This window comes from Hyla sarda, chromosome 4, assembly GCF_029499605.1.
Source record: "Hyla sarda isolate aHylSar1 chromosome 4, aHylSar1.hap1, whole genome shotgun sequence".
Classification (NCBI taxonomy): domain Eukaryota; kingdom Metazoa; phylum Chordata; class Amphibia; order Anura; family Hylidae; genus Hyla; species Hyla sarda.
Window position 1 is genome coordinate 341,060,261 of NC_079192.1, and position 23,281 is coordinate 341,083,541.

A 23,281-nucleotide genomic window follows, 5' to 3' on the forward strand; every position below is an offset into this window, starting at 1 on the left:
TATAGGGTCCCAATACAGCAATGCATGTCGCTTTACGGCGACGTCCATTGCTGTAAAGGGCCCGACCACGGCTGAAGATCTACTCACCTGTCGCCGCCGCCGCCATCTTCCTCGCCGGGATCCGGGTCTTCAGGGATGAGGTAAGTACCGGGGACGGTCCCCAGCACTCCCCCGTCCCCCGCCGCGTCCTCCGGTCTTCCTCCCGTCCTCTCCGGACTTCCAGGGGCCGGGCAGGACGGGAGGAAGTTACCGCCCCCTCCCCCTGCGATTGGTCGGTTAACTAACCGAAGAATCGCAGGGGATCGGAGGAGGTGGCAGGGTTGCCACCTCGCTCCTATGCTTCAGCATGGTCCTGGCTGTCTGTGACAGCCGGGATCATGCGAAATTACCGGGCGGTCGGGTCCCAGAGACCCGATCAGCCCGGTATCGCCGCAGATCGCAAGGGCCCCCGTCGGCGTTTGCCCTGAATCCCTGCTGAAGGATTTCAGCAGGGATCCGCTTCCCATCTCCGCCGGGTGAGCGGCGGAGACCAGGAAAAGACATGACGTATGCATACGTCATGGGTCCTTAAGACCCAGAGTGTGATGACGTATGCATACGTCATGGGTCCTGAAGAGGTTAAAGGGGTACTCTGGTGGAAAACAACTTTTTTTTTTTATCAACTGGTGCCAGAAAGTTAAGCAGATATGTAAATTACTTCTAATTAAAAATCTAAATCCTTCCAGTACTTATCAGCTGCTGTATACTACAGAAGGAGTTTCACCCCAGTGATTTCTGTGCAGCACCCGACGTTTGTTTAGAATGCTGGGTTCGGGTTGCGGGGGTCGTTACATCATGGCCACGCCTCCGTGACATCACAACACCCCCCTAAATGCAAGTCTATGGGAGGGGGCATGAGGGGACGTTTAAACAGTGGCATTGAGGGGGGCATTTAAACATTTGGCGTTTAAACAGTGGCAGACTCTTCTGTCAGCACTTTTGGACATGCAAGAAATGCCTGCTTATCCTGGGACCTTCAGCACTTTTAGGCTATGTACACACGGCAGAGTTTCTGCACGGAATTCTGCATGAATTTATAGGGAAATCACTTCAATGGAATACGTTTAGAAATTCTGCAGCAGAAACTCTGCTGTGTGAATGGGACAGCAGAATCCCATTGAAGTGTATTAACTATAAATTCATGTCGAATTTTCATGCAGAATTTCTGGCATGTGAACATCAGCTATCCTCCAGAGTACCCCATTTTATATTTTGAGATTTGAGGCTTATACCAACATTTATTGCAACCACAGACCACTCACATTTGACATGGTTTTCAAACCATAAGACTAGGTTTGTACTTGATTTTTTTTGCCATTTTTTCAGGTAAAAAAAAACACTAGAATAAAACAAGTGGAACTTAGCCTTAAAGTACAGATGTTACAAGAGCCAATGGGAGAGATTTATCAAAACCAGTTGGCTATAGCAATCAATTAGATCGATTAATACATTTTTGAAAATAAAAGAAGCGATCTGTTTGGTTTCTATGGGCAACTGGTCAACTTTTCCTCTGCACAAGTTTTGATAAATCTCCCCCAATGTCCTTGGGACAACGTGTTGTGATAACACAATGAGGTTCCAATGTGACGTCATTGGGCCCTGTTATGTTACATCTGTATGTGTTAGGGCCCTATTACAAGGAGCGATCATATCAAAAAGACCAACATTGCTCTATAGTATAGGGCAAGTGATCTGCTGACGAACGAGCAAATGCTTGCTCCTCAGCTGATCACTTATAGTGCGTTCGCTTTGGCGGGTTACCCGCTTCTGGATTTCCGCAGCAGAAGATGGGCAGCAGACTTGCAAGGCCAAGTTGAAAAAAATCTGAAATCCAGACAAGGTCAGAGGGGTCACATACAAACAGCCTACTAGGTCATGTCAAACCCACAAATGATGATCGCTGTGGCAGAGAACATATTGGTGAAAGCAGGAATTAAAGACATTGTGGGGCTGTTTATTCCAGCCATGTTCTCTTAAAGGGGTAAAACCACCGAAAAACATCTTATCCCCTATGGAAAGGATAGGGGATAAGATGTCTAATCACGGGGCTTCCGCTGTTGGGGACCCCAGCGATGTCCGGCAGCAGCAGCGTCCGAAACACAGAAGCTTGGAGCTTCCATGTTCATGACGTCACTAGGCTACTAGGTAGCCATCACACCTCCTCCCATAGACATGAATGAAGGGGGTGTGGCGGCTGTAGTCGCCAGTCATCCGGCACGGAGTGGAGTTCGCTACATGCACGGATGACTAGGGTGCCGCGCCAGAGATCGCGGGGGTCCCCAGCGGCGGGACCCCCGCGATCAGACATCTTATCCCTTACCCTTTTGATAGGGGATAAAATGTTTTTTGTCGGAGTACCCCTTTAACCCTTTCCTGTATTTTGTAGTTTTGTCTGTAACAAGACAATGCAGCAGTGGAACTGATAATTCTGTTGTTTTAGAATCTGTTTGTCAGAACTTCAAGTATTTCTTTGACCTTTATGCTGCAAAACAGATGAAAATATGAAAGGTCAACAATATTAGGCAATAATCTAATGTTTATTGTTACTTAAACTCCTTATTGATTCCTTAGCCTTGCTTGGACAGATATTTGGTAGACATCATGTTTATTGTTTGACAGGATATGAAAAAATATACATTCATTTTTGTTCCATTTTACGGTCTTTCCACATTAATGAGACAATGTCTTTCTTCCTGACTTTCATTCTGTTTATGTTTTCCAATTTCCAGCTCTGGAACAATTATTTTCATCTGGCAGTGGCTTTTATTACTCAGGATTCTCTACAGCTGGAGAATTTCTCTCATGACAAGCGCAATGAGATTTTGGACAAGTAAGTGATGAGTTTTTCAATTAAAAATACCAGATCTGGTGCAATGACATTTGGGCTTATTGAGTAGGATGCTTTGTGCTGTGCTAGAAGCCTTGGGAACCAATGACATTCTCAGAAACAAAATAGACGCTAAGTCTTATGGTGTGAAGCTGCAGAACATTACAGTATATATGTAAACTAGGAGGATGCGTCTTTATTGAAAGCTATTCACTACACAAGCAGAAAATTATGAGAAATTTTTATTATACCATAGAAAATAAAGGTTATTCTTTTTCCTGAAAACAGTCTAACTTTTGGTGCTTGTGCTCTTGTAATGGGGAAGGGGAGCTAGTGAACGCATCCCTCAACCAAATACATCAGTGAGTCCATGGTCTTGGTGGCTATGGGGGCATCCAGGGTACCGGTGCTGAGAATGTAGCAGAATAACAACAATTCCCCAGAGGATCTTAGGGCCAAAACCAATGACCAACAGAACCCCTCAAGGAAAAACCCTTAACTAAAGACCCCCCTTAAAAATACCATAAAACTTAGCTTTTATTTAAAATTAGTTTAAAATACTCAAATTATGGAGTGCTATATTACAGTAACCACTGAGGATAGCCACTCAGTGGTTACTGTAATATAGTACTTCACCATTTGAGTATTTTAAACTAAGCATAATTAAAAGCTACTTTGTATGGTATTTTTAAGGGTGTCTTTAGTTAAGGGTTTTTCCCTGAGAGGTTATATCCCCAAAGGGGTGTTGGTCATTGAGAAAGTAATGTGTAATGTGTCAGAGGTAAAATATATTAGGCACCAAAGTTACAAGAAAGTTGCCTGAACTGAGTTATTGTGACTGAGTGTCTGGAACCAGGCCTGAGTACAACCAATGTGAGACAGGTAAAAGGCCTTTTGAAGCTGCTGTGAAATTCACCATTGGGTTGATGAACATTGTAAACAGTCACTTTTAGTCATGGTCAGGTGAATGGATGAAGTGAGCGCACATAGTGCCAGAGGGGCGTGCTGTGTGAGTGCTGTGTGAGCAGGCTTAAGTACATCTGCTGTGACACAGTGAAATGTAGGAATATATAATTGGTTTTACCCCGATTTTGTTATCTTGATTTGTTGCAGTTGCTGTTTTGAGACTTTTCATTCCAACTTTTGCTTTAGATGCTTTTTCTACAATTGTGTTGCTACAGTATGCCATAGTCTGGTTAATGTGATGCAGTGGTCATGAATTAACTTGTTGCAAATCTAAACCAGCCCTGACCTTGTTTACAAAATTGGTTGTAGGCAGCATTTGTGAAAAATTGGCACAACAGGTTTAAAAGTTGCAGAAAAAGAAAAATCGCTCACCTACAGCACCCTTGATAAATTCCCCTTCCCATCCCCAAAGAGATTTAGAGTGCCTTACAGTTCTTATGTAGCAATGCCCAAGTGTAGCTACCATTTTAAAGGAAATCTGTCATCAGTTTCACCTGCACTAACCTGTCGGTACAGAAAGGCAGTGCAGGTGACACTGATGACGATACTTACCGGGTCCCAATCCGTGCTCTGGTTCTTCTGCAATCTTCCGCCGAAGCCTCCATTCCATTGGAGCAAAGGCGGAGCTTCGTCATGTCACCAAATACAGAGGAAGATTGCAGATGAACCAGAGCATGGAACGGGACCAAGTGTCACCTGCACTGTCTGTATCGATAGTTTAGTGCAGGTGAAACTGATGATAGATTTCCTCTAACCTCTTAAGGACCAAGGACGTATGCGTACATCCTAGCTCCCTGGTACTTAAGGATCAAGCACGTAGGCGTACCTCATGGGGAATTTCGGTCTCTGCCACACGCTGGGCAGGGACCGGACTGGGGTGACTGCTGATATCGATCAGCAGGAACCCCGAGCAAATAATCAGACTCCCCCATGTCGACGATCAGCGCAAATCGCAGGTGAATTCACACGTGCGATTTGCGCCGATTCTGGTTCATACGGGTCTATGGTGACCCGGTGATCCGGAATATAAGGGGGATCGCGGTTGTCTAAAACACCCACGATCCACGTGAAGGGATAGGAGTGAGATGGCAGGGGTGCCACCCCTCCTATCCCTACTATTGGTTGTCAAGACGCGACGACCAATAGCTGATCAGGAGCGGGGGGGTTAACTTTCATTTTCCCTGTCCTACCCACCCACAATAGGCGGGGCAGAACGGGGAAACCGACGGGGACCGGGGACGAAGTCCACTTACCCATCGGCGATGGCAGCGGGCAGCGATCGGCTGTGGCAGCAGGCGGCAGAAGAGGACGGCTATGCAGCTCCCTGGATCCTACGGAAGCCGGTGAGTTGCCTAGATACATCTAGAGGGCTACAGTCTGAGACCACTATACAGTGGTCTCTATACTGTAGCCCTCCAGATGTTGCAAAACTACAACTTCCAGCATCCCCAGACAGCTGTTTGGGCATGCTGGGAGTTTTAGTTTTGCAACAACTGGAGGGCTACAGTTTTGAGATCACTTTGCAGTGATCTCTAAACTATGGCCCTCTAGATCTTGCAAAACTACAACTCCTAGCATGCCCACACAGCTGTTTGCTGTCTGGGCATGCTGGGATTTGTAGTTTTGCAACATCTGGAGGGCCACAGTTTGGAGATCACTGTGCAGTGGTCTATGAACTATATCCCTCCAGATGTTGCAAAACTGCAAATCCCAGCATGCCCAAACAGCTGTCTCGGCATGCTGGGAATTGTAGTTGCGTACCTCCAGCTGTTGCATAACTACATCTCCCAGCATGCCCTTCGGCGTTCAGTACATGCTGGGAGTTGTAGTTTTGCAACAGCTGGAGGCACACTGGTTGGAAAATACTGAGTTAGGTAACAGAACCTAACTGAAGGTTTTCCAACCAGTGTGCCTCCAGCTGTTGTAAAAGTACAACTCCCAGCATGCACGGTCTGTCAGTACATGCTGGAAGTTGTAGTTTTGAAACAGCTGGAGGTTTGCCCCCCAGGTGAACGTACAGGGTACATTCACACGGGCAGGTTTACAGTAAGTTTCCTGCTTCAAGTTTGGGCTGCGGCAAATTTTTTGCTGCAGCGCAAACTCCTAGCGGGATACTCACCGTTACACGCCAGTGCGAATGTACCCTAAAAACACTACACTACACTAACAAAAAATAAAGAGGAAAGGGGAAAACACTACATATACACCCCTTACACTGTCCCCCCAATAAAAATGAAAAACTTATTGTACGGCAGTGTTTCCAAAATGGAGCCTCCAGCTCCCAGCATTTCCAGACAGCCACTGACTGTCCAGGCATGCTGGGAGTTTAGCAACAGCTGGAGGCTACCTGTTTGGGAATCACTAGTGTAGAATACAGCTATGTCCACCCCTATGCAAATCCCTAATTTAGTCCGTAAATGCGCCTGGCGCTCTCTCACTTCAGAGCCCGGTCGTATTTCAAGGAAACAGTTTAGGGTCACATATGGAGTATTTCCATACTCGGGAGAAATTGCACTACAAATTTTGGGGGGCTTTTTCTCCTTTTACCCCTTATGAAAAGAAAAAGTTGGGGTCTACACCAGCCGGTTAGTGTAAACATTTTTTACATTTTTACACTAACATGCTGATGTTGCCCCATACATTTTATTTCCACAAGTGGTAAAAGCAAAAAAATGACCCCCAAAATTTGTAACGCAATTTCTCCTGAGTACGGAAATACCCCATATGTGGGCGTAAAATGCTCTGCGGACACACAACAGGGTTCAGGATTGAGAGTGCACTATGTACATTTGAGGCCTAAATAGGTGATTTACACAGGGAAATGCTGGTGTTACCCTAAATGTTTCATTTTCACAAGGGAAAATAGAAAAAAAAGCCCCCCCAAAAAATTTGAAATCCCATTTCTTCTGAGTATGAAAATACCCCATATTTGGATGTAAAGTGCTCTGCGGGTGCACTACAAAGAGAAGAGAAGGAGCGCCATTTGGATTTTGGAGACAGAATGTGTCTGAAATTGAAGGCCATGTGTGTTTACAAAAGAATAGTTAGGACGGCACTGTGGAATAATTGCGGGTGCCAGGGACAGCGTGAATCCAATCGAAGTAAAGAAGATCCCGACACACCAACTTCTTGCTGAAGGTAAAGCTTTTATTCAAGCATGTATCAGGTGAATGCAGAAAAATATGGAACGCTTCACGAATTTGCGTGTCAACGTGCTATATATGCGCCAAATGACGTATTGATTGTGTGTTTGGCGCATATATAGCACGTTGACACGCAAATTCGTGAAGCGTTCCATATTTTTCTGCATTCACCTGTGTGATACATGCTTGAATAAAAGCTTTACCTTCAGCGAGAAGTTGGTGTGCCGGGATCTTCTTTACTTCTATGTGTGTTTACAAAGCCCCCATAGTGCCAGAACAATGGACCCCCCCACATGTGACCCCATTTTGGAAACTACACCCCTCACGTAATTGTTCTGGCACCACGGGGGGCTTTGTAAATGCACATGGCCCCGGACTTCCATTCTAAACAAATTCACTCTCCGAAAGCTCAGTGGCGCTCCTTCTCTTCTGAGCATTGTAGTGCGCCAGCAGAGCACTTGACGTCCACGCATGGGGTATTTCCATACTCAGAAGAAATGGGATTACAAATTTTCGGGGTCATTTTCTCCTATTACCCCTTGTAAAAATGTAAAATTTTGGGGAAAAGCAGCATTTTAGTGAAAAAAAATTATTCATTTACACATCCAAATTTAACGAAAAGTCGTCAAACACATGCGGGGTGTTATGGCTCACTGTACCCCTTGTTACGTTCCTTTAGGGGTGTAGTTTCCAAAATAGTATGCCATGTGAGGTTTTTTTTTGCTGTCCTGGCACCATAACGGCTTTCTTAATGTGACATGCCCCCCAAAAACCATTTCAGAAAAACTCACTCTGTTCAAAATTCCAGTGTCACTCCTTCCCTTCTGAGCCCTCTACTGCGCCCGCCGAACACTTTACATACACATATGAGGTATTGCCTTACTCAAGAGAAATTGGGTTACAAATTTTATGAAGATTTCTCTCCTTTTACCCCAAAAACTGGGTTTACCAGAATATGCAAGTGTAAAAAATGAAGATTTTGAATTTTCTCCTTCACTTTGCTGCTATTCCTGTGAAACATCTAAAGGGTTAACACACTGAATGTCATTTTTAATACTTTGTGGGGTGCAGTTTTTATAATGGGGTCATTTATTGGGTATTGCTAAAATGAAGGCCCTTCAAATCCACTTCAAAACTGAACTGGTCCCTGAAAAATTCTGATTTTGAAAATTTTGTGAAAAATTGGAAAATTGTTGATGTACTTTGAAGCCCTCTGATGTCTTCCAAAAGTAAAACCATGTCAACTTTATGATTAAATCATAAAGTAGACATATTGTATATGTGAATCAATATATAATTTATTTGGAATGTCTATTTTCCTGATAAGCAGAGAACTTCAAAGTTAAAAAAAATAAGCAAAATTTTCAATTTTTTCATCTAATTTTTGAATTTTTTCACCAAGAAATGATGCAAGTATCAATGAAATTTTACCACTAACATAAAGTAGAATATGTCATAAAAAAACAATCTTGGAATCAGAATGAAAGGTAAAAGCATCCCAGAGTTATTAATACTTAAAGGGAACCAATCATCAGATTTTACCCTATATAACGCTTGGTAACGCGTTATATAGGGTAAAATCTTTATTTTCACCATTCCCGGGGGACGCTCCTGCCCTCAGGGATGGTGGAGATATGAAGTTATAAACTCTTCTCACCAACTCCCGTTCTTCGGCCGGCAGCGACGCCCCCTCCGCTTGATTGACGGGCCGCGTCATCAATCTGCTCCGTCTGTTCAGTGAGCGGAACGATGACGCGGCCCATCAATCAAGCGGAGGGGGCATCGCTGCCGGCCGAAGAACGGGAGTTGGTGAGAAGAGCTCCCCGCCCAGGTGACTACTTACGGCGGCGGCGGTGACTAGTTTATAACTTCATATCTTCACCGTCCCTGGGGGCAGCAGCATCCCCCGGGAATGGCGAAAATAAAGATGTTACCCTATATAACGCTTTGCCAAGTGTTATATAGGGTAAAATCTGATGATTGGTTCCCTTTAAAGTGACAATGGTCAGATGTGCAAAAAAACGCTCTGATCCTTAAGGCCAAAATGGGCCTGGTCCTTAAGGGGTTAAAGAACTGTACTTAAAATCTATAACCACCCGGTTAATAAAGTCAATGGTATATTTAGAACCACCACTTCCATTCTAGTGCTGTTATCTATGGTTTCTGCTTCACATGTGTCAAGGATTTTTTTTCCAAATTAATAGTGATTTTCAGCTATTACAATACAAAGGGGGAAATATAGAGCACAATTTGCATGTATTACATTTCATGGCCTAATGTGTAAGATTAGTTAATGTATTTGAGGTGCTGTGCCGTTTCCAAGGCAATCTGTAATGACATGTATGCTTTCTTTCTAGGTATGAAGACATGAGATGCTTGATAGGTTTCGCAATACGTGACATGTGGTACAAGCTTGGTATGTATGACACTGAAAAAGGCAGTGGTTTAAAGAGGTACTCCACCCCTATACAGGATATCTCCTATCCAAAGATAGGAGATAACATGTCTGATCGCGGGGGGTCTGGCCGCTGGGACCCTCCGCGATCTCAGGGTCAGCACTGCGGCGTTACCGACACAGAAGCCTGGCGCTTCTGTGATCATGATGTCACGCCCCCTCCATTCATGTCATTGGGAGTAGGCTTCCATGTCTGTAACACCGCAGCGCCGGCCCGGAGATCGTTGAAGCTGTTCTAGAGCAAAGAAATACACAAACCAGAAATTAAACCATATAGTTAGACGGTTCTGGTGTACTACCATTTTTGCAATTAAAGGGAATATGTCAGCTGTATACTCTGCTAAGAACTGCAGACACTGTTAGATAGCTGGTATGGAATTAAAGAAAAATACCCTTTTCTTAAGCTGACGGTGGCCAAACATAATACAGAGGTATGCAAACATTTTGGCACCCCTGATATTTTCCATGATTTTCATTTATAAATAATTGGGTCTTTGAAGCAATAATATTTTAGTAGTGAAATGAGGTATACTCCGGTTTTAAGTCGGGTCACAAAACCTGATATGGGGTAAAAATGAGCTGACCAGAGTCACCATCTGACTCCGGTCGACTCATTCAGACAAATGAGATGGGGGCGGCGGCCGGGATACGGGAGGGCCTGTTTTCCTATCGCCACTTATACTACAATGGTGGTGTGCATGCACCCTCACTCTTTTTCAACAGTCCACAGCACCTTCCTCCAAAAGGAAGCTGGCTTGTTCAAATGTGTATTTTCAGAATACCAGCTGATCTAAACACCCAATTATTTATAAATGAAAATTATGGAAATTGTCAGGGGCACCTAGACTGTTGCATACGACTGTAATACCGCCTTTTTATTTATCAGCCAAGTGTCAAACAGGTGGAGCAGAGCTGCTCCAGTACTACAGCCTGGTATGCTTCCTCGCTCACCCTCACCTCCCAGCACATTCTTGACTGACATACAGAGCTCTGTACATCAGTCTAGTCAGGCAGTAAAGCTATAGTAGGTGTGTATGTAATTTTTTTTGTCAAGTTCTTGAACACCACAGGCTAAAAGGGCTCTCTCTGTCAATGTATTTATTTATAAATTTGTCAGAGCTTCCTTCAGAAGGAAGTTTATTTCTGCATAGCTCACTTTGACTGTTGTAAGCACTTCTGGTGGAGGGATGGGAGGGCATCTACTACATCTAGAGGGAAGAAGGTTTCACCAACAAAGACTGGGATTCTTTATTGTACTAAAAACGGCAAGACTGCAGAACTCTCTGCTACAACACATTATTCACTGAACAAGAGAGACCTGGATTGATGGGGTTATCCATTGTTTTTTAGAACATTGCCCACTTAACAGCATATAAAAAAAGGGAAATTGTGACGCCTGTCCTCGGAGTGATGTCGGGTCCCAGAGTGTCACTCTGCCGGTCAGCCAATCAATGGCTGAGGCAGACATCTCTGCGGCCAGTGATTGGCTAAGGGGCAGTGTGACACTCTGGGTCTGATGTCACCCTGAGCACAAGCATCACAATTTTTCACAGGAAGAGGATCACAGCCGTGACAGGAGCGAGACACCAGAGGCACTGCTAGAGCATTGGAGGTAAGTAAAGGTTTGTCTTTTTATATGCTGCTTGGTTCTGCTAACCCCTTAAATGTCTTGAAAGATAAAATACCTCAAGTCATGAGTACTAGATTTTTGGAGAGGAAGTGTTGAGCCAATGATTTCTTCTGTAGTCAGAATAAAGATGTTTACCTCTGTTATAAAACAATTGGCCAGTTGCCCCCAGGATCAAGACTGTAGAATAGACTGGACACAATACATCTACTATAATTCATATCTGAATAGTAAAATAGTTCATAAGGTTGAAAAAAGACCAGAGTCCATCAAGTTCAACCTATAACCCTAATAAGTCCCTATTGAGTTGAGTTGATCCAGAGGAAGGCAAAAAAAACCTCATACTAGAGGTAAAAATTCCTTTCCGACTCCAAATATGGCAGTCAGAATAAATCCCTGGATCAACCTTCTGTTCCTATAAATCTAGTATATATAACCAGTAATGTTATTACTCTCCAAAAATGCATCCAGACCCTTTTTGAACTCTATTACAGAGTTCACCATGCCCACCTCCTCCGGGAGAGAATTCCACAGTCGCACTGCTCTTACAGTAAAGAACCCCCATCTGTGCTGGTGTAGAAATCTTCTTTCCTCTAGACGTAGAGGATGCCCCCTTGTTATAGATACAGTCCCTGGTATAAATAGATCATGGGAGAGATCTCTGTACTGACCCCTGATATATTTATACATAGTTATTAGGTCTCCCCTAAGCCTTCTTTTTTCTAAACTAAATAACCCTAATTCTGATAATCTTTCTGGGTACTGTAGTCCTCCCATTCCCCGTATTACTCTGGTTGCCCGTCTTTGAACCCTCTCCAGCTCCACTACATCTTTCTAGTACACTGGTGCCCAGTACTGTACACAGTATTCTATGTGTGGTCTGACTAGTGATTTGTACAGCGGTAGAATTATTTCCTTGTCATGGGCATCTATGCCCCTATTGAGGTACCCCATGATTTTATTAGCCTTGGCAGCAGCTGCCCGACACTCGTCACTGCAGCTAAATTTACTTTTAACTAAGACTCCTAAGTCCTTTTCCATGTCAATCGTCCCAAGTGTTCTCCCATTTAATACATAATCCCAGTCCGGATTTTTCTTCCCCATGTGCATTACCTTACATTTATCAGTGTTGAACCTCATCTGCCACTTCCCAGCCCAAACCTCCAACCTATCCAGATCAATTTGTAACAGTGTACTGTCCTCTATAGTGTTTACCGCTTTACAGAGTTTAGTGTCATCTGCAAAGATTGCTATTTTACTATTCAACCCCTCTACAAGGTCATTAATGAATATATTAAATAGGGAAACTCTTCAGAAAAAAACTTTAACAGAATGCCTCTCTATATATCTAAGAGGACTCAGATCCCCAAAATACAGAAAATGTGTCTCTTAATTAAAAGTATAGGAAAAGGATGCTTGTCAGGCCTTTCCTTTCCGTTACTTACTGTAGTGTTAACCATAGTTTCTAAATTTCTTCCAAAAAATTAATAATAATTGCACTAAAACACAGAAACACATCACTTCTGACAATGAGTTGGCCTTAGCGGTAGTGTATTGGCTATTTTTAGCTTTACTTTTGGGATAATACATGTGAGGCACTATATATATTTACAGTAGAGTCTTTTTCTTAGATCTTCCACCTCATGAAGTTTAGCTGGTTACTCTTACTTTGAATGCTGAAGCTTTTCATCACTAACATTCAGTTTTCAAATTCCTATAATAGAACAGTTCTGTGAAGCCATATGACAACACTTTGTCAAATTGTCTGCAATGTACAACATTACCAATAACATAAAATAATGTGCCTGTAGAAAGCTGACAAAGTTAATGTACATCAGCCTTAAGGCATCCCCTCCATCGAGAATGTGCCGGGAGGCAGAGGCCTCTGTAGCATTCTGCTGAAGGATTATGAGGGCAACGGATGCCAAAACACTATAACAAAATCTGATGAGCACTTTTTCCATCCTGAATAAACTTATGATCTTGATTAACTTTAATTTATTGAAGTGAATTTAAAATGTGGGAGAGGCACACAGTTTATTTAGAGACTCTTGACATCCTTACTTGACTGAGGCGGACATTTCCACCTTGCAACAATATGGATTTTGGCAGACAGAGCTATGAACTGAAGCAGGTAAAATAAGTGCAGATTGATCAGGGAAAACATGAATTTGTCCTAATACCTCATATTGACAATAGGAAAAATTTGCAAATGTATCAATGCGGAAAAACAAACATTCATATGGAGATAAGTATGTATACCCTTTGCTATGTCACTTGAAGTCTTGAAATCTGAGCTCTTGATCACCTTTAAGATTTGTCTACACCTGGATTGGAGTCACCTGTGGTCATTTCAGTTTGTTGGACAGGATTTTAAAATACACAGTCCTGTCTATATAAGGTCTCACTGCTGACAATGTATATCAGAGCAAAAGCCAAGGCATGGGGCAGAAAGAACTGCCTGTAAAGTTCAGAAATGATTGTGTGAAGGGTACAAATAAATTTGGCTGCACTGAAAGTTTCCAAGAGCACAGTGGCCTCCATAATCCTTATATGGTAGACATTTGGAATGACCAGGGTTCTTCTGCCCCAGGGGAGAGGGGCCTTAGTAAAAGACATGACCAAGAACCCAATAATCACACGTTTGCTGAGCGCCAAGGATCCTGTCTGCCGATAGGAGAAACTTCCCAAAGGTGGACCATCACTGCAAATCCCAAAGATAACTCAGCAGGAACCATCCACTTCGGATACCTCCGATTTACGGCAGACGAGCACGTCATACACCGGGTTCGAGTGCCATCAGAACCAGACGTGCCAGCGCATGCAAGCGCTCACAAAGCAGCCCACCAGAGCGGGACCTCCAATTATCCGGTAATATTAATTTCATGTTACATTAATCCACCATCCGGAAATACTATTCTTATTTGCTGGACTATTCCATCTTCTTATTTGCTGGACTATTCCATCTGGTTTTCCAGATTGCCGGACTATAGGTCACAACACAATTTTACTGTCTATTAATTTTTGTTTTATGTTCTCCACACTTATTCTTATTGCAACTGTTATTTTCCCCACAAGGGCCCTGTGTTGGAAATATTATATGCACTATATTTTATGCAACATAAGCTGTGCTTTTAATAAAATTTGGTTCATAATTGAAGCACAGTCTCAGTCAACCAAATTATTAATGTGAATACTGCCCTCGAGGTGTAGGCAATTTTTGTATCAAATGCTTTATGACATATGTTTGAGGTCATTGTCCTGCTGGAAGACCCAAGATCTTGGACGCAAACCCAACTTTCTGACACTGGGCTGAACAGTGCGACCCAAAATCCGTTGGTGATCCTCAGGTTTCATGATGCCTTGCACACATTCAAGGCACCCAGGGCCAGAGGCAGCAAAACAACCCCAAAACATCATTGAACCTCCACCATACTTCACTGTAGGTACAGTAACCCCCCGACATGCGATGGCCCCGACATATGATCAAATCGACATACGATGGCCTCTCAGAGGCCATCGCATGTTGATGTCAGCATCGACATACGATGCTTTTATATGTCGGGGCCATCGCATTAACTGCTATCCGACAGCGCAAAATGCTTAAGCTGCTGTCGGATAGCAGTTTAAGCATCCCGGACAGGTTCACTTACCTATCCCCGCTGCTCCGGGTCCACTTCGCGATCCTCCGGCGTTTTCTGCATCTTCTCCGGGGTCCGGGCCTCGCTTTCCGGAGTCATTACGTCGCTGCACACGCCGTCCCGGCGCCGCAACGTAATAACGTCACCAGAAAGCAAGGCCCGGACACTGGAGAAGATGTGGAAAAAGCCGGAGGATCCCGAAGAAGACGCCGGAGCAGCGGGACAGCATCGGGAGCCCCTGGGACAGCATCGGTAGCGGTTAGGACGCGGTCCGGAGCGGCGGGGACAGGTGAGTATAACTTCCTATACTTTACATTGCACGAATCCCTCAACATACGATGGATTCGACAAACGATGGGTCGTTTGGAACGAATTACCATCGTATGTTGAGGGAGCACTGTACTGTGTTCTTTTCTTTGTAGGCCACATTTCATTTTTGGCTAACAGTATAAGGATGTGCTTTACCAAAAAGCTCTATCTTGGTCTCATCTGTCCACAAGACATTTTCCCAGAAGGATTTTGGCTTACTCAAGTTCATTTTGTCAAAATGTAGTCTTGCTTTTTTATGTCTCTGTGTCAGCAGTGGGGTCCTCCTGGGTCTCCTGCCATAGCGTTTCATTTCATCTAACTGTCGATGGATATTTTGTGGTGACACAGATGCTCCCTGAGCATGCAGGACAGCTTGAATATCTTTGGAACTTGTTTGGGGCTGCTTATCCACCATTCAGACTATCCTGCATTGACACCTTTCATCAATTTTTCTCTTCCGTCCATGCCCAGTGAGATTAGCTACAGTGCCATGGGTTGCAAACTTCTTGATAATGTTCCACAATGTGGAAAAAGGCAAATCTAGATCTCTGGAGATGGACTTGTAAACTTGAGATTGTTGATATGTTTCCACAATTTTGGTTCTCAAGTCCTCAGACAGTTCTCTTCTCCTCTTTCTAATGTCCATGCTTAGTGTGGCACACACAGACACACAATGCAAAGACTAAGTTAACCTCTCTCCTTTTTATCTGCTTTCAGGTGTGATTTTTATATTCCCCACACCTGTTATTTCCCCATGTAAGTTTAAAGGAGCATCACATGCTTGAAACAATCTTATTTTTCCACAATTTTGAAAGGATGCCAATAATTTTGTCCAGACCATTTTTGGAGTTTGGTGTGACATTATGTCTAATTGGCTTTTTTTCCTCCCTTTTTTGGTTTAGTTCTAATACACACAAAGGGAATAAACATGTGTATAGCAAAACACGTGTTACTGCAATGCTTTTCTGTGAGAAATACTTCATTTTCTAGAAAAATTTCAGGGGTGCCAACATTTACAGCCATGACATTTACAGCCAAGTATGTCCTTCCGAAATATTTGTTTTTCCCTTTCAATAAATAAGCTAAAATTTCACATGGCCGTTACGGGGTATCAAGTGCAGAATGATGGGGCAAAACTAGATTTTTTTTGTATTTTAACAACATAACAAAAAGTGAAAAAAATTGTCTGAAGACTTTCAGAAGGAGTCTGAAGACTTTCCAAATGCATTGTATATTTGACAACAAAATAGGTGGAATCTATATATTCTATATTTGTGGTAGAGACTGCGTAGTGCTCCAAATTAATATTTAGGACAAAGTGTTGCATGAATACATTGAGACCCTACTGTAGGATTTTAATTTTCATTGTATGCTTACATTGTTATCAACCCTTTATCACATGAATAGACAGTAGGCAATAGGTACATGTAATACTTGAATGCTATTCAATATTCCATCCATTTATCTGAAATGAATTTACCTCAATTCAGAATAGAAAACAAGCACAATATATAGCCATGGTGCATCCTACTTAACCCCAGAGGGCTTCAAAGTTCAGCAGCAATTTTCAAATATTTCACAAAATTTTCAAACTCACAATTTTTCAGGGACCAGTTCAGGTTTGAAGTGGATTTGAAGGGTCTTCAAATTAGAAATACCCCACAAATGACCCCAATATAAAAACTGCACCCTCCAAAGTATTCAAAAGTATTCAGTAAGTGTTTTAACCCTTTTGGTGTTTCACAGGAATAGCAGCAAAGTGAAGGAGAAAATTCAAAATCTTCATTTTTTACACTTGCATGTTCTTGTAGACCCAATTTTAAATTTTTGCAAGGGGTAAAAAGGAGACATTTTTTACTGGTATTTGAAACCCAATTTCTCTTGAGTTAGCACATACCTCTTATGTCTATGTTAATTGTTCGGCGGGCGCAGTAGAGGGCTCAGAAGGGAAGGAGTGACAAATGGCTTTTGGGGGGCATGTCACCTTTAGGAAGCCCCTATGGTGCCAGAACAGCAAAAAAAAAACACATGGCATACCATTTTGGAAACTAGACCTCTCGGGGAACATAACAAGGGGTAAAGTGAACCTTAATACCCCACAGGTGATTCACGACTTTTGCATATGTAAAAAAAAGTTTTAAAAAAATGTACCTAAAATGCTTGTTTCCCCCAAAATTTTACATTTTTAAAAAGGGTAATAGCAGAAAATAACTCCCAAAATTTGAAGCCCAATTTTTCCCGATTCAGAAAACACCCCATATGGGGGTGAAAAGTGCTCTGCTGGCGCACTACAGGTCTCAGAAGTGAAGGAGTCACATTTGGCTTTTTGAAAGCAAATTTTGCTCTGGGGGCATGCCGCATTTAAGAAGCCCCTATGGTGCCAGAACAGCAACCCCCCCCCCAATGGCATACCATTTTGGAAACTAGACCCCTTGGGGAACGTAACAAGGGGTAAAGTGAACCTTACTACCCCACAGGTGTTTCACGACTTTTGCATATGTAAAAAAAATGTTTTTTTCCTAATATGCTTGTTTTCCCAAAAAATTCACATTTTTAAAAGGGTAATAGCAGAAGGGAATGCTGGGAGTTGTGGTGGTCTGCCTCCTGCTGATGCATAACTACAGCTCCCAACATGCCCTTTTTGCATGCTGGGAGCTGTTGCTAAGCAACAGCAGGAGGCTGTCACTCACCCAACTGCTGATCCACGCTGCAGGTCAGTCCCTCGCAGCCGCCGCTCCTGGGGCCCCGATCCCAACAGGGACGCCGGGGATCGGGGTCCCCAGCTGCCGGGGTCCACGTCCCGCACCCACTCACGTCCTCCGGAAGAGAGGCAGAGCGGGTTGCGGGAGTGACACCCGCAGCAGGTGCCCTGATTGGTCGGCCGGTAAACCGGTCAGAGACGGCCCCGATCAGCCAGTAATTCTGGGTCACCGGGTCACTGTAGACACGAATGACCCGGAATCCGCCGCAGATCGCTGGGCTGAATTGTAGAGCGATCTGCGGCCATCGCCAACATGGGGGGGGGGTCATCATGATCCCCCTGGGCGATATGCCACGATGCCTGCTGAACGATTTCAGCAGGCATCGGGCACCGGCTCCACTTCAGATGGCTGCGGGGGGCCGGGAAAGCACATGACGTTCTCATACGTCATGTGTCCTTAAGGACTCGGAAATGGAGACGTATGAGAACATCATGTGTCCTTAAGGGGTTAAATGCAGATCTGTACAAGAAGAATACTCTCCTTGTAATATCAATAATTGTGAGCACTCTGGAGACAAAGGGCCCCAGTGCCGTCTTGTAAATGTCTATAAGGTTACACAAGAATATACCCTTAGATTGTTCATTATTAGTAAGAAAAAAAAAATTATAATTTCAGAGGATTAATACTCAGAAATTCTCCTAAAAATAACAATATGTACTATAAACATTAGCCCCTTAAGGACCAGGCCATTCTACACCTTAGGACCGGAGCGTTTTTTGCAATTCTGACCACTGTCAATTTAAACATTAATACCTCTGGAATGCTTTTACTTTTCATTCTGATTCTTGATGAAAAATCCCCAAATTTAATGAAAAATTTTAAAATTTTGCATTTTTCTAACTTTGAAGCTCTCTGCTTGTAAGGAAAATGGATACACCAAATAAAAAAAATTTTTATTCACATATACAATATGTCTACTTTATGTTTGCATCATAAAATTGACGTGTTTTTACTTTTGTAAGACATCAGAGGGCTTCAAAGTTCAGCAGAAATTTTCCAATTTTTCACAAAATTTTGAAACTCGCTTTTTTTCAGGGACCAGTTCAGGTTTGAAGTGGATTTGAAGGGTCTTCATATTAGAAATACCCCACAAATTACCCCATTATAAAAACTGCACCCCCAAAGTATTCAAAATGATATTCAGTCAGCATTTTAACCCTTTAGGTGTTTCACAGGAATAGCAGCAAAGTGAAGAAAAAAATTCACAATCTTCATTTTTTTACACTCGCATGGGGTAAAAGGAGAAAATTTATACTTATATTTGTAGCCCAATTTCTCTCGAGTAAGCACATACCTCATATGTCTATGTAAATTGTTCGGCGGGCACAGTAGAGGGCTCAGAAGGGAAGGAGCGTCAAGGGATTTTGGAGAGTACATTTTTGTGAAATGGTTTTTGGAGGGCATGTTGCATTTAGGAAGCCCCTATGGTGCCAGAACAGCAAAAACAAAAACAAATGGCATACTATTTTGGAAACTAGACCCCTTGAGTAACGTAACAAGGAATTAAGTGAGCCTTAATACCCCACAGGTGTTTCACGATTTTTGCATATGTAAAAAAAAAAAATAATTTCCACAAAAATGTGTTTTCCCCCAAATTTCACATTTTGCAAGGGTTAATAGAAGAAAAGACCCCCCAAAATTTGTAACCCCATCTCTTCTGAGTACGGTGATACCCCATATGTGGCCCTAAACTGTTGCTTTGAAATACGACAGGGCTCCAAAGTGAGAGCGCCATGTGCATTTGAGGCCTAAATTAGGGATTTGCATAGGGGTGGACATAGGGGTATTCTACGCCAGTGATTCCCAAACAGGGTGCCTCCAGCTGTTGCAAAACTCCCAGCATGCCTGGACAGTCAACGGCTGTCCGACAATACTGGGAGTTGTTGTTTTGCAACAGCTGGAGGCTCCGTTTTGGAAACAGTGGCGTACCAGACGTTTTTCATTTTTATTGGGGAGGGGAGGGGGGCTGTGTAGGGGTATGTGTATATGTAGTGTTTTTTAATTTTTATTTAATTTTGTGTTAGTGTAGTGTAGTGTTTTTAGGGTACAGTCACATGGGCGGGGGATCACAGCGAGTTTCCCGCTGGAGTTTGAGCTGCCGCACAAAATTTGCTGCAACTCAAACTTGCAGCAGGATACTGTAACTGTTACTCCTGCCCATGTTAATGTACCCTGTACATTCAAGGGGGGGGGGGGGGGGGGGGCAAACCTCCAGCTGTTGCAAAACTACAACTTCCAGCATGCCCTTTGGCTGTCCGTGCATGCTGGGGGTTGTAGTGATGCAAAAGCTGGAGCCCCACTGGTTGCAAAACACTGAGAGTTACTTAACTCAGTGTTTTGCAACCAGTGTGCCTCCAGCTGTTGCAAAACTACAACTCCCAGCAAACCAAGACTGTCCAAAGCAAACCAAGCTGGGAGTTGTAGTTCTGCAATATCTGAAGGGCCAGATGTTACAGAACTACAACTCCCAGCATGCCTGGACAGTCTTGGCATGCTGGGAGTTGTAGTTTTGCAACATCTGGAAGGGCACAGTGGTCCCAAAACTGTGGACCTCCAGATGTTGCAAAACTGCAACTCCCAGCATGCTCAGACGCCAAGGGCTGTCTGGGCATGCTGGGAGTTGTAGTATACAGGTTCCCAATACAGCAATGCATGTCGCTTTATGGCGACGTGCATTGCTGTAAAGGGCCCGACCGCGGCTGAAGAGGAACTCACCTTTCGCCGCCGCCGCCGTCTTCATCGCCGGGATCCAGGTCTTCAGGGACGAGGTAAGTACCGGGGCCAGTCCCCAGCCGCGTCCGCCGGTCTTCTTCATGTCCTCTCCGGACTTCGACGGGCTGGGCAGGGCGGAAGGAAATAACCCCCCCCCCCCCCCTGCGATTGGTTAGCTAACCGACGGATCGCAGGGGATAGGAGGAGGTGGCAGGCTTACCACCTCGCTCCTAGCCTCCTGCATGGTGCTGGCTGTCTGTGACAACCGGGATCACGCAAAATTACCGGGCGGTCGGGTCCCAGAGACCCGATCAGCCCGGTATCACCGTAAATCGCTAGCGTGATTTCGCCGGCCAGTTGCGGCGATTGCCGACATGGGGGCCGACATGGCCCCCCTCGGCGTTTGCCCTGGATCCCTGCTGAAGGATTTCAGCAGGGATCCGCTTCCGATCTCTGCCCAGCCCGCGGGACGTCATGTGTCCTTAAGGCCCAGGGTGCCATGACGTCCGAAGACGTCATGTGTCCTTAAGGGGTTAAAGGGATATTCCGGCAATATTTTTTATTGGACTATGCTACAGGGACTTTAAAGTTAGTGTAGTTCATAATATAGTATCTTTACCTGTTTGTGACAGTTTTCTCACAATTCTTATGTGATTTTCACCCCAATATTTATTTTTAACTGCATACAAAATGACTGTTATCTCAGATTTTTCCCAGCTTGCAATGCGGTCGAGACCTGACTCACTAGTCAGCTGATGACAGGTAACCTGTCTGCTTCGATGGGTGGAGAGAGAGATCTGCAAGTAATGCAACAGCTGGAGGCACCCTGATTGAAAACCACAGGTCTGCAGCTCATTTATGTTTCAATGGGTGGGGTAGCTGATGTGTGGGAAAGAGGAAAATGGAATCATGGGATTTGTAGGCAAACAAGAAAACTGATAACACGTAATAAAAGTTCACAAAAAGCTTGCCACAGTGTTATGGTAATCTTACAACATAGCCATTTAGCCCAAGACAAGCACAGATCCTTCCTAAGCATGTCCATTACTGTCTGCCAGGTACATACTAAAATCACCTTATGCTGGATAACCCCTTTAATACTTGTTGACCCCAATCAATACAAACTTTTGATATAAAGGGGTTTTCTAGGCTATTTAGATGGCCTATCTGACTCCTGATTGCCAGTTAGCACTTTGCCGCCAGCACTACACAGTAAACAGGGCCGGATATGGCTCAGTTCACTGTACTGTGGTTGGCGCAGAGTAACTGCAGCTTGGCTTCCATTCATGTAAAACAGAAATAAGCTGCAGTAACCAGGCCTGGCCACTATGCAGAGAACAGAGTCAGATGCTTCCTGTCCTGTTCTCTATGCTTTTAATTATAATAGTCAGGAAAACTTTTTTATACCCGTAAATTAACTCTTATAATCCAATTCAAGGGTTTTGTGTCTTGCACAACAATGTAAAAAGGTCTCCTGCTAACCTGTCATTAAAATAAGCCCACAGAAATATTCTTTGCCCACATATCCTGTAATATAAAGAGTGACCTACGCCTGAATTTGATAAGTTCATTGTGGAGTTTGCCATTATAATTATTAAGCTATTAGCTGTGCTTGGGATTTGCTTTACTAATTGCTCATTCAGTAATTCAACTGCTATAGAAATCCACAAGACACCCACGGAATACAGTAAAACGGCAGAAAAAAGAAACAATGAGTAGGTGATAAGCCAATTTCTCATTATCTTTTTGGCAAGTTATTGTGCACAAACATGCAGATTGTGGCTGATTGCATTATTATACTACAAAGGTCTCATTTGTAATTCACTTTTTTTTCACATTTAAAAAGGGAAATCTGGAGTCTAGCAAAATGGATAGCAACTTGTTACAAAACAGACTGTATTTTAGAGATAGACTGTCACTGTCCAGAGATAAAATCAAGTAGCTAAAGTGTTATTGTTTACCCTTTCAGTACTGGAGCAATCTGAGGGTACTGTCATTAGCATAGAAGTAATTTAGTAACTGTAAGAGCCCTATGAAAATCTTAATGGTTGATGCATAGAGGGGTTTTCCACTGCACATTCAATTTTGTAACATGCTCCATTAGATGCCATCTATCAAATCCCTAATATAGAGAAACATTTCTTTTTTGGAAGGGAATAAATCTGCACACATGGCATCCCAAAAAGCATGGGAGATACATGGAGGCTGTACAGCTCACTAATAGGGTCTTAGAGTGATGTTCAGATAATTGATCTATGACTGCTATATTTAGCATAAGAGGAGAGTTTTGTCCTTCTGGGTCAACTTTAATCTAGATGGATTTGATTTTTCTTTGTTACCATAAAGGGTTATTCCAGCCTCAGAAATTTTTTTGGGAAAGTTTCATATAAGAAAAAAAAATAAAAATTATACTTATCTGTCCCAATCCTACGGCTGATGTCATGGCTCCTGGTCCCCAGTGCTCACTGCTGCTTCCTGGTTTCTGTGACTTGTCACCTCCACAAGAGCTGCCCTATCAGCCAGCCACTGTCTAAAGGTGGGTCACTGCTGCAGCCAGTGATTGGCTCAATGCTCAGTTCCTGCAGAAATTACACATTTCTGGAACCAAGAAACTGCAGTGAGCCTGGAGCTGTGAGATTGGTAGCAGTGGGGGATTGGGATAGGTAAGTATCATTATTTTCTTTAATTTTATATTACCATGGGTCACTTTTTAATTGATTTCTATAGCTGGAATACTCCTTTATTTGAAACTACTTCAATCTGAAACTGGTTTGTATTAAAAACCTAGAAGCAGTGTATT

At 43.4% G+C, this 23,281-nt stretch overlaps 1 protein-coding gene across 5 annotated transcripts in view; it reads left to right on the plus strand.

Moving 5' to 3' along the window:
* DOCK2 (dedicator of cytokinesis 2) overlaps positions 1-23,281 on the plus strand; it is an 850,676-nt gene that overhangs the window by 665,321 nt on the left and 162,074 nt on the right. For all 5 annotated transcript variants that reach the window (XM_056516504.1, XM_056516506.1, XM_056516505.1 and 2 more), the window contains 2 exons: positions 2,769-2,869; positions 9,333-9,391. In XM_056516504.1, coding sequence (XP_056372479.1) covers positions 2,769-2,869; positions 9,333-9,391 — 160 coding nt within the window. The remainder of the gene's footprint in view (positions 1-2,768; positions 2,870-9,332; positions 9,392-23,281) is intronic.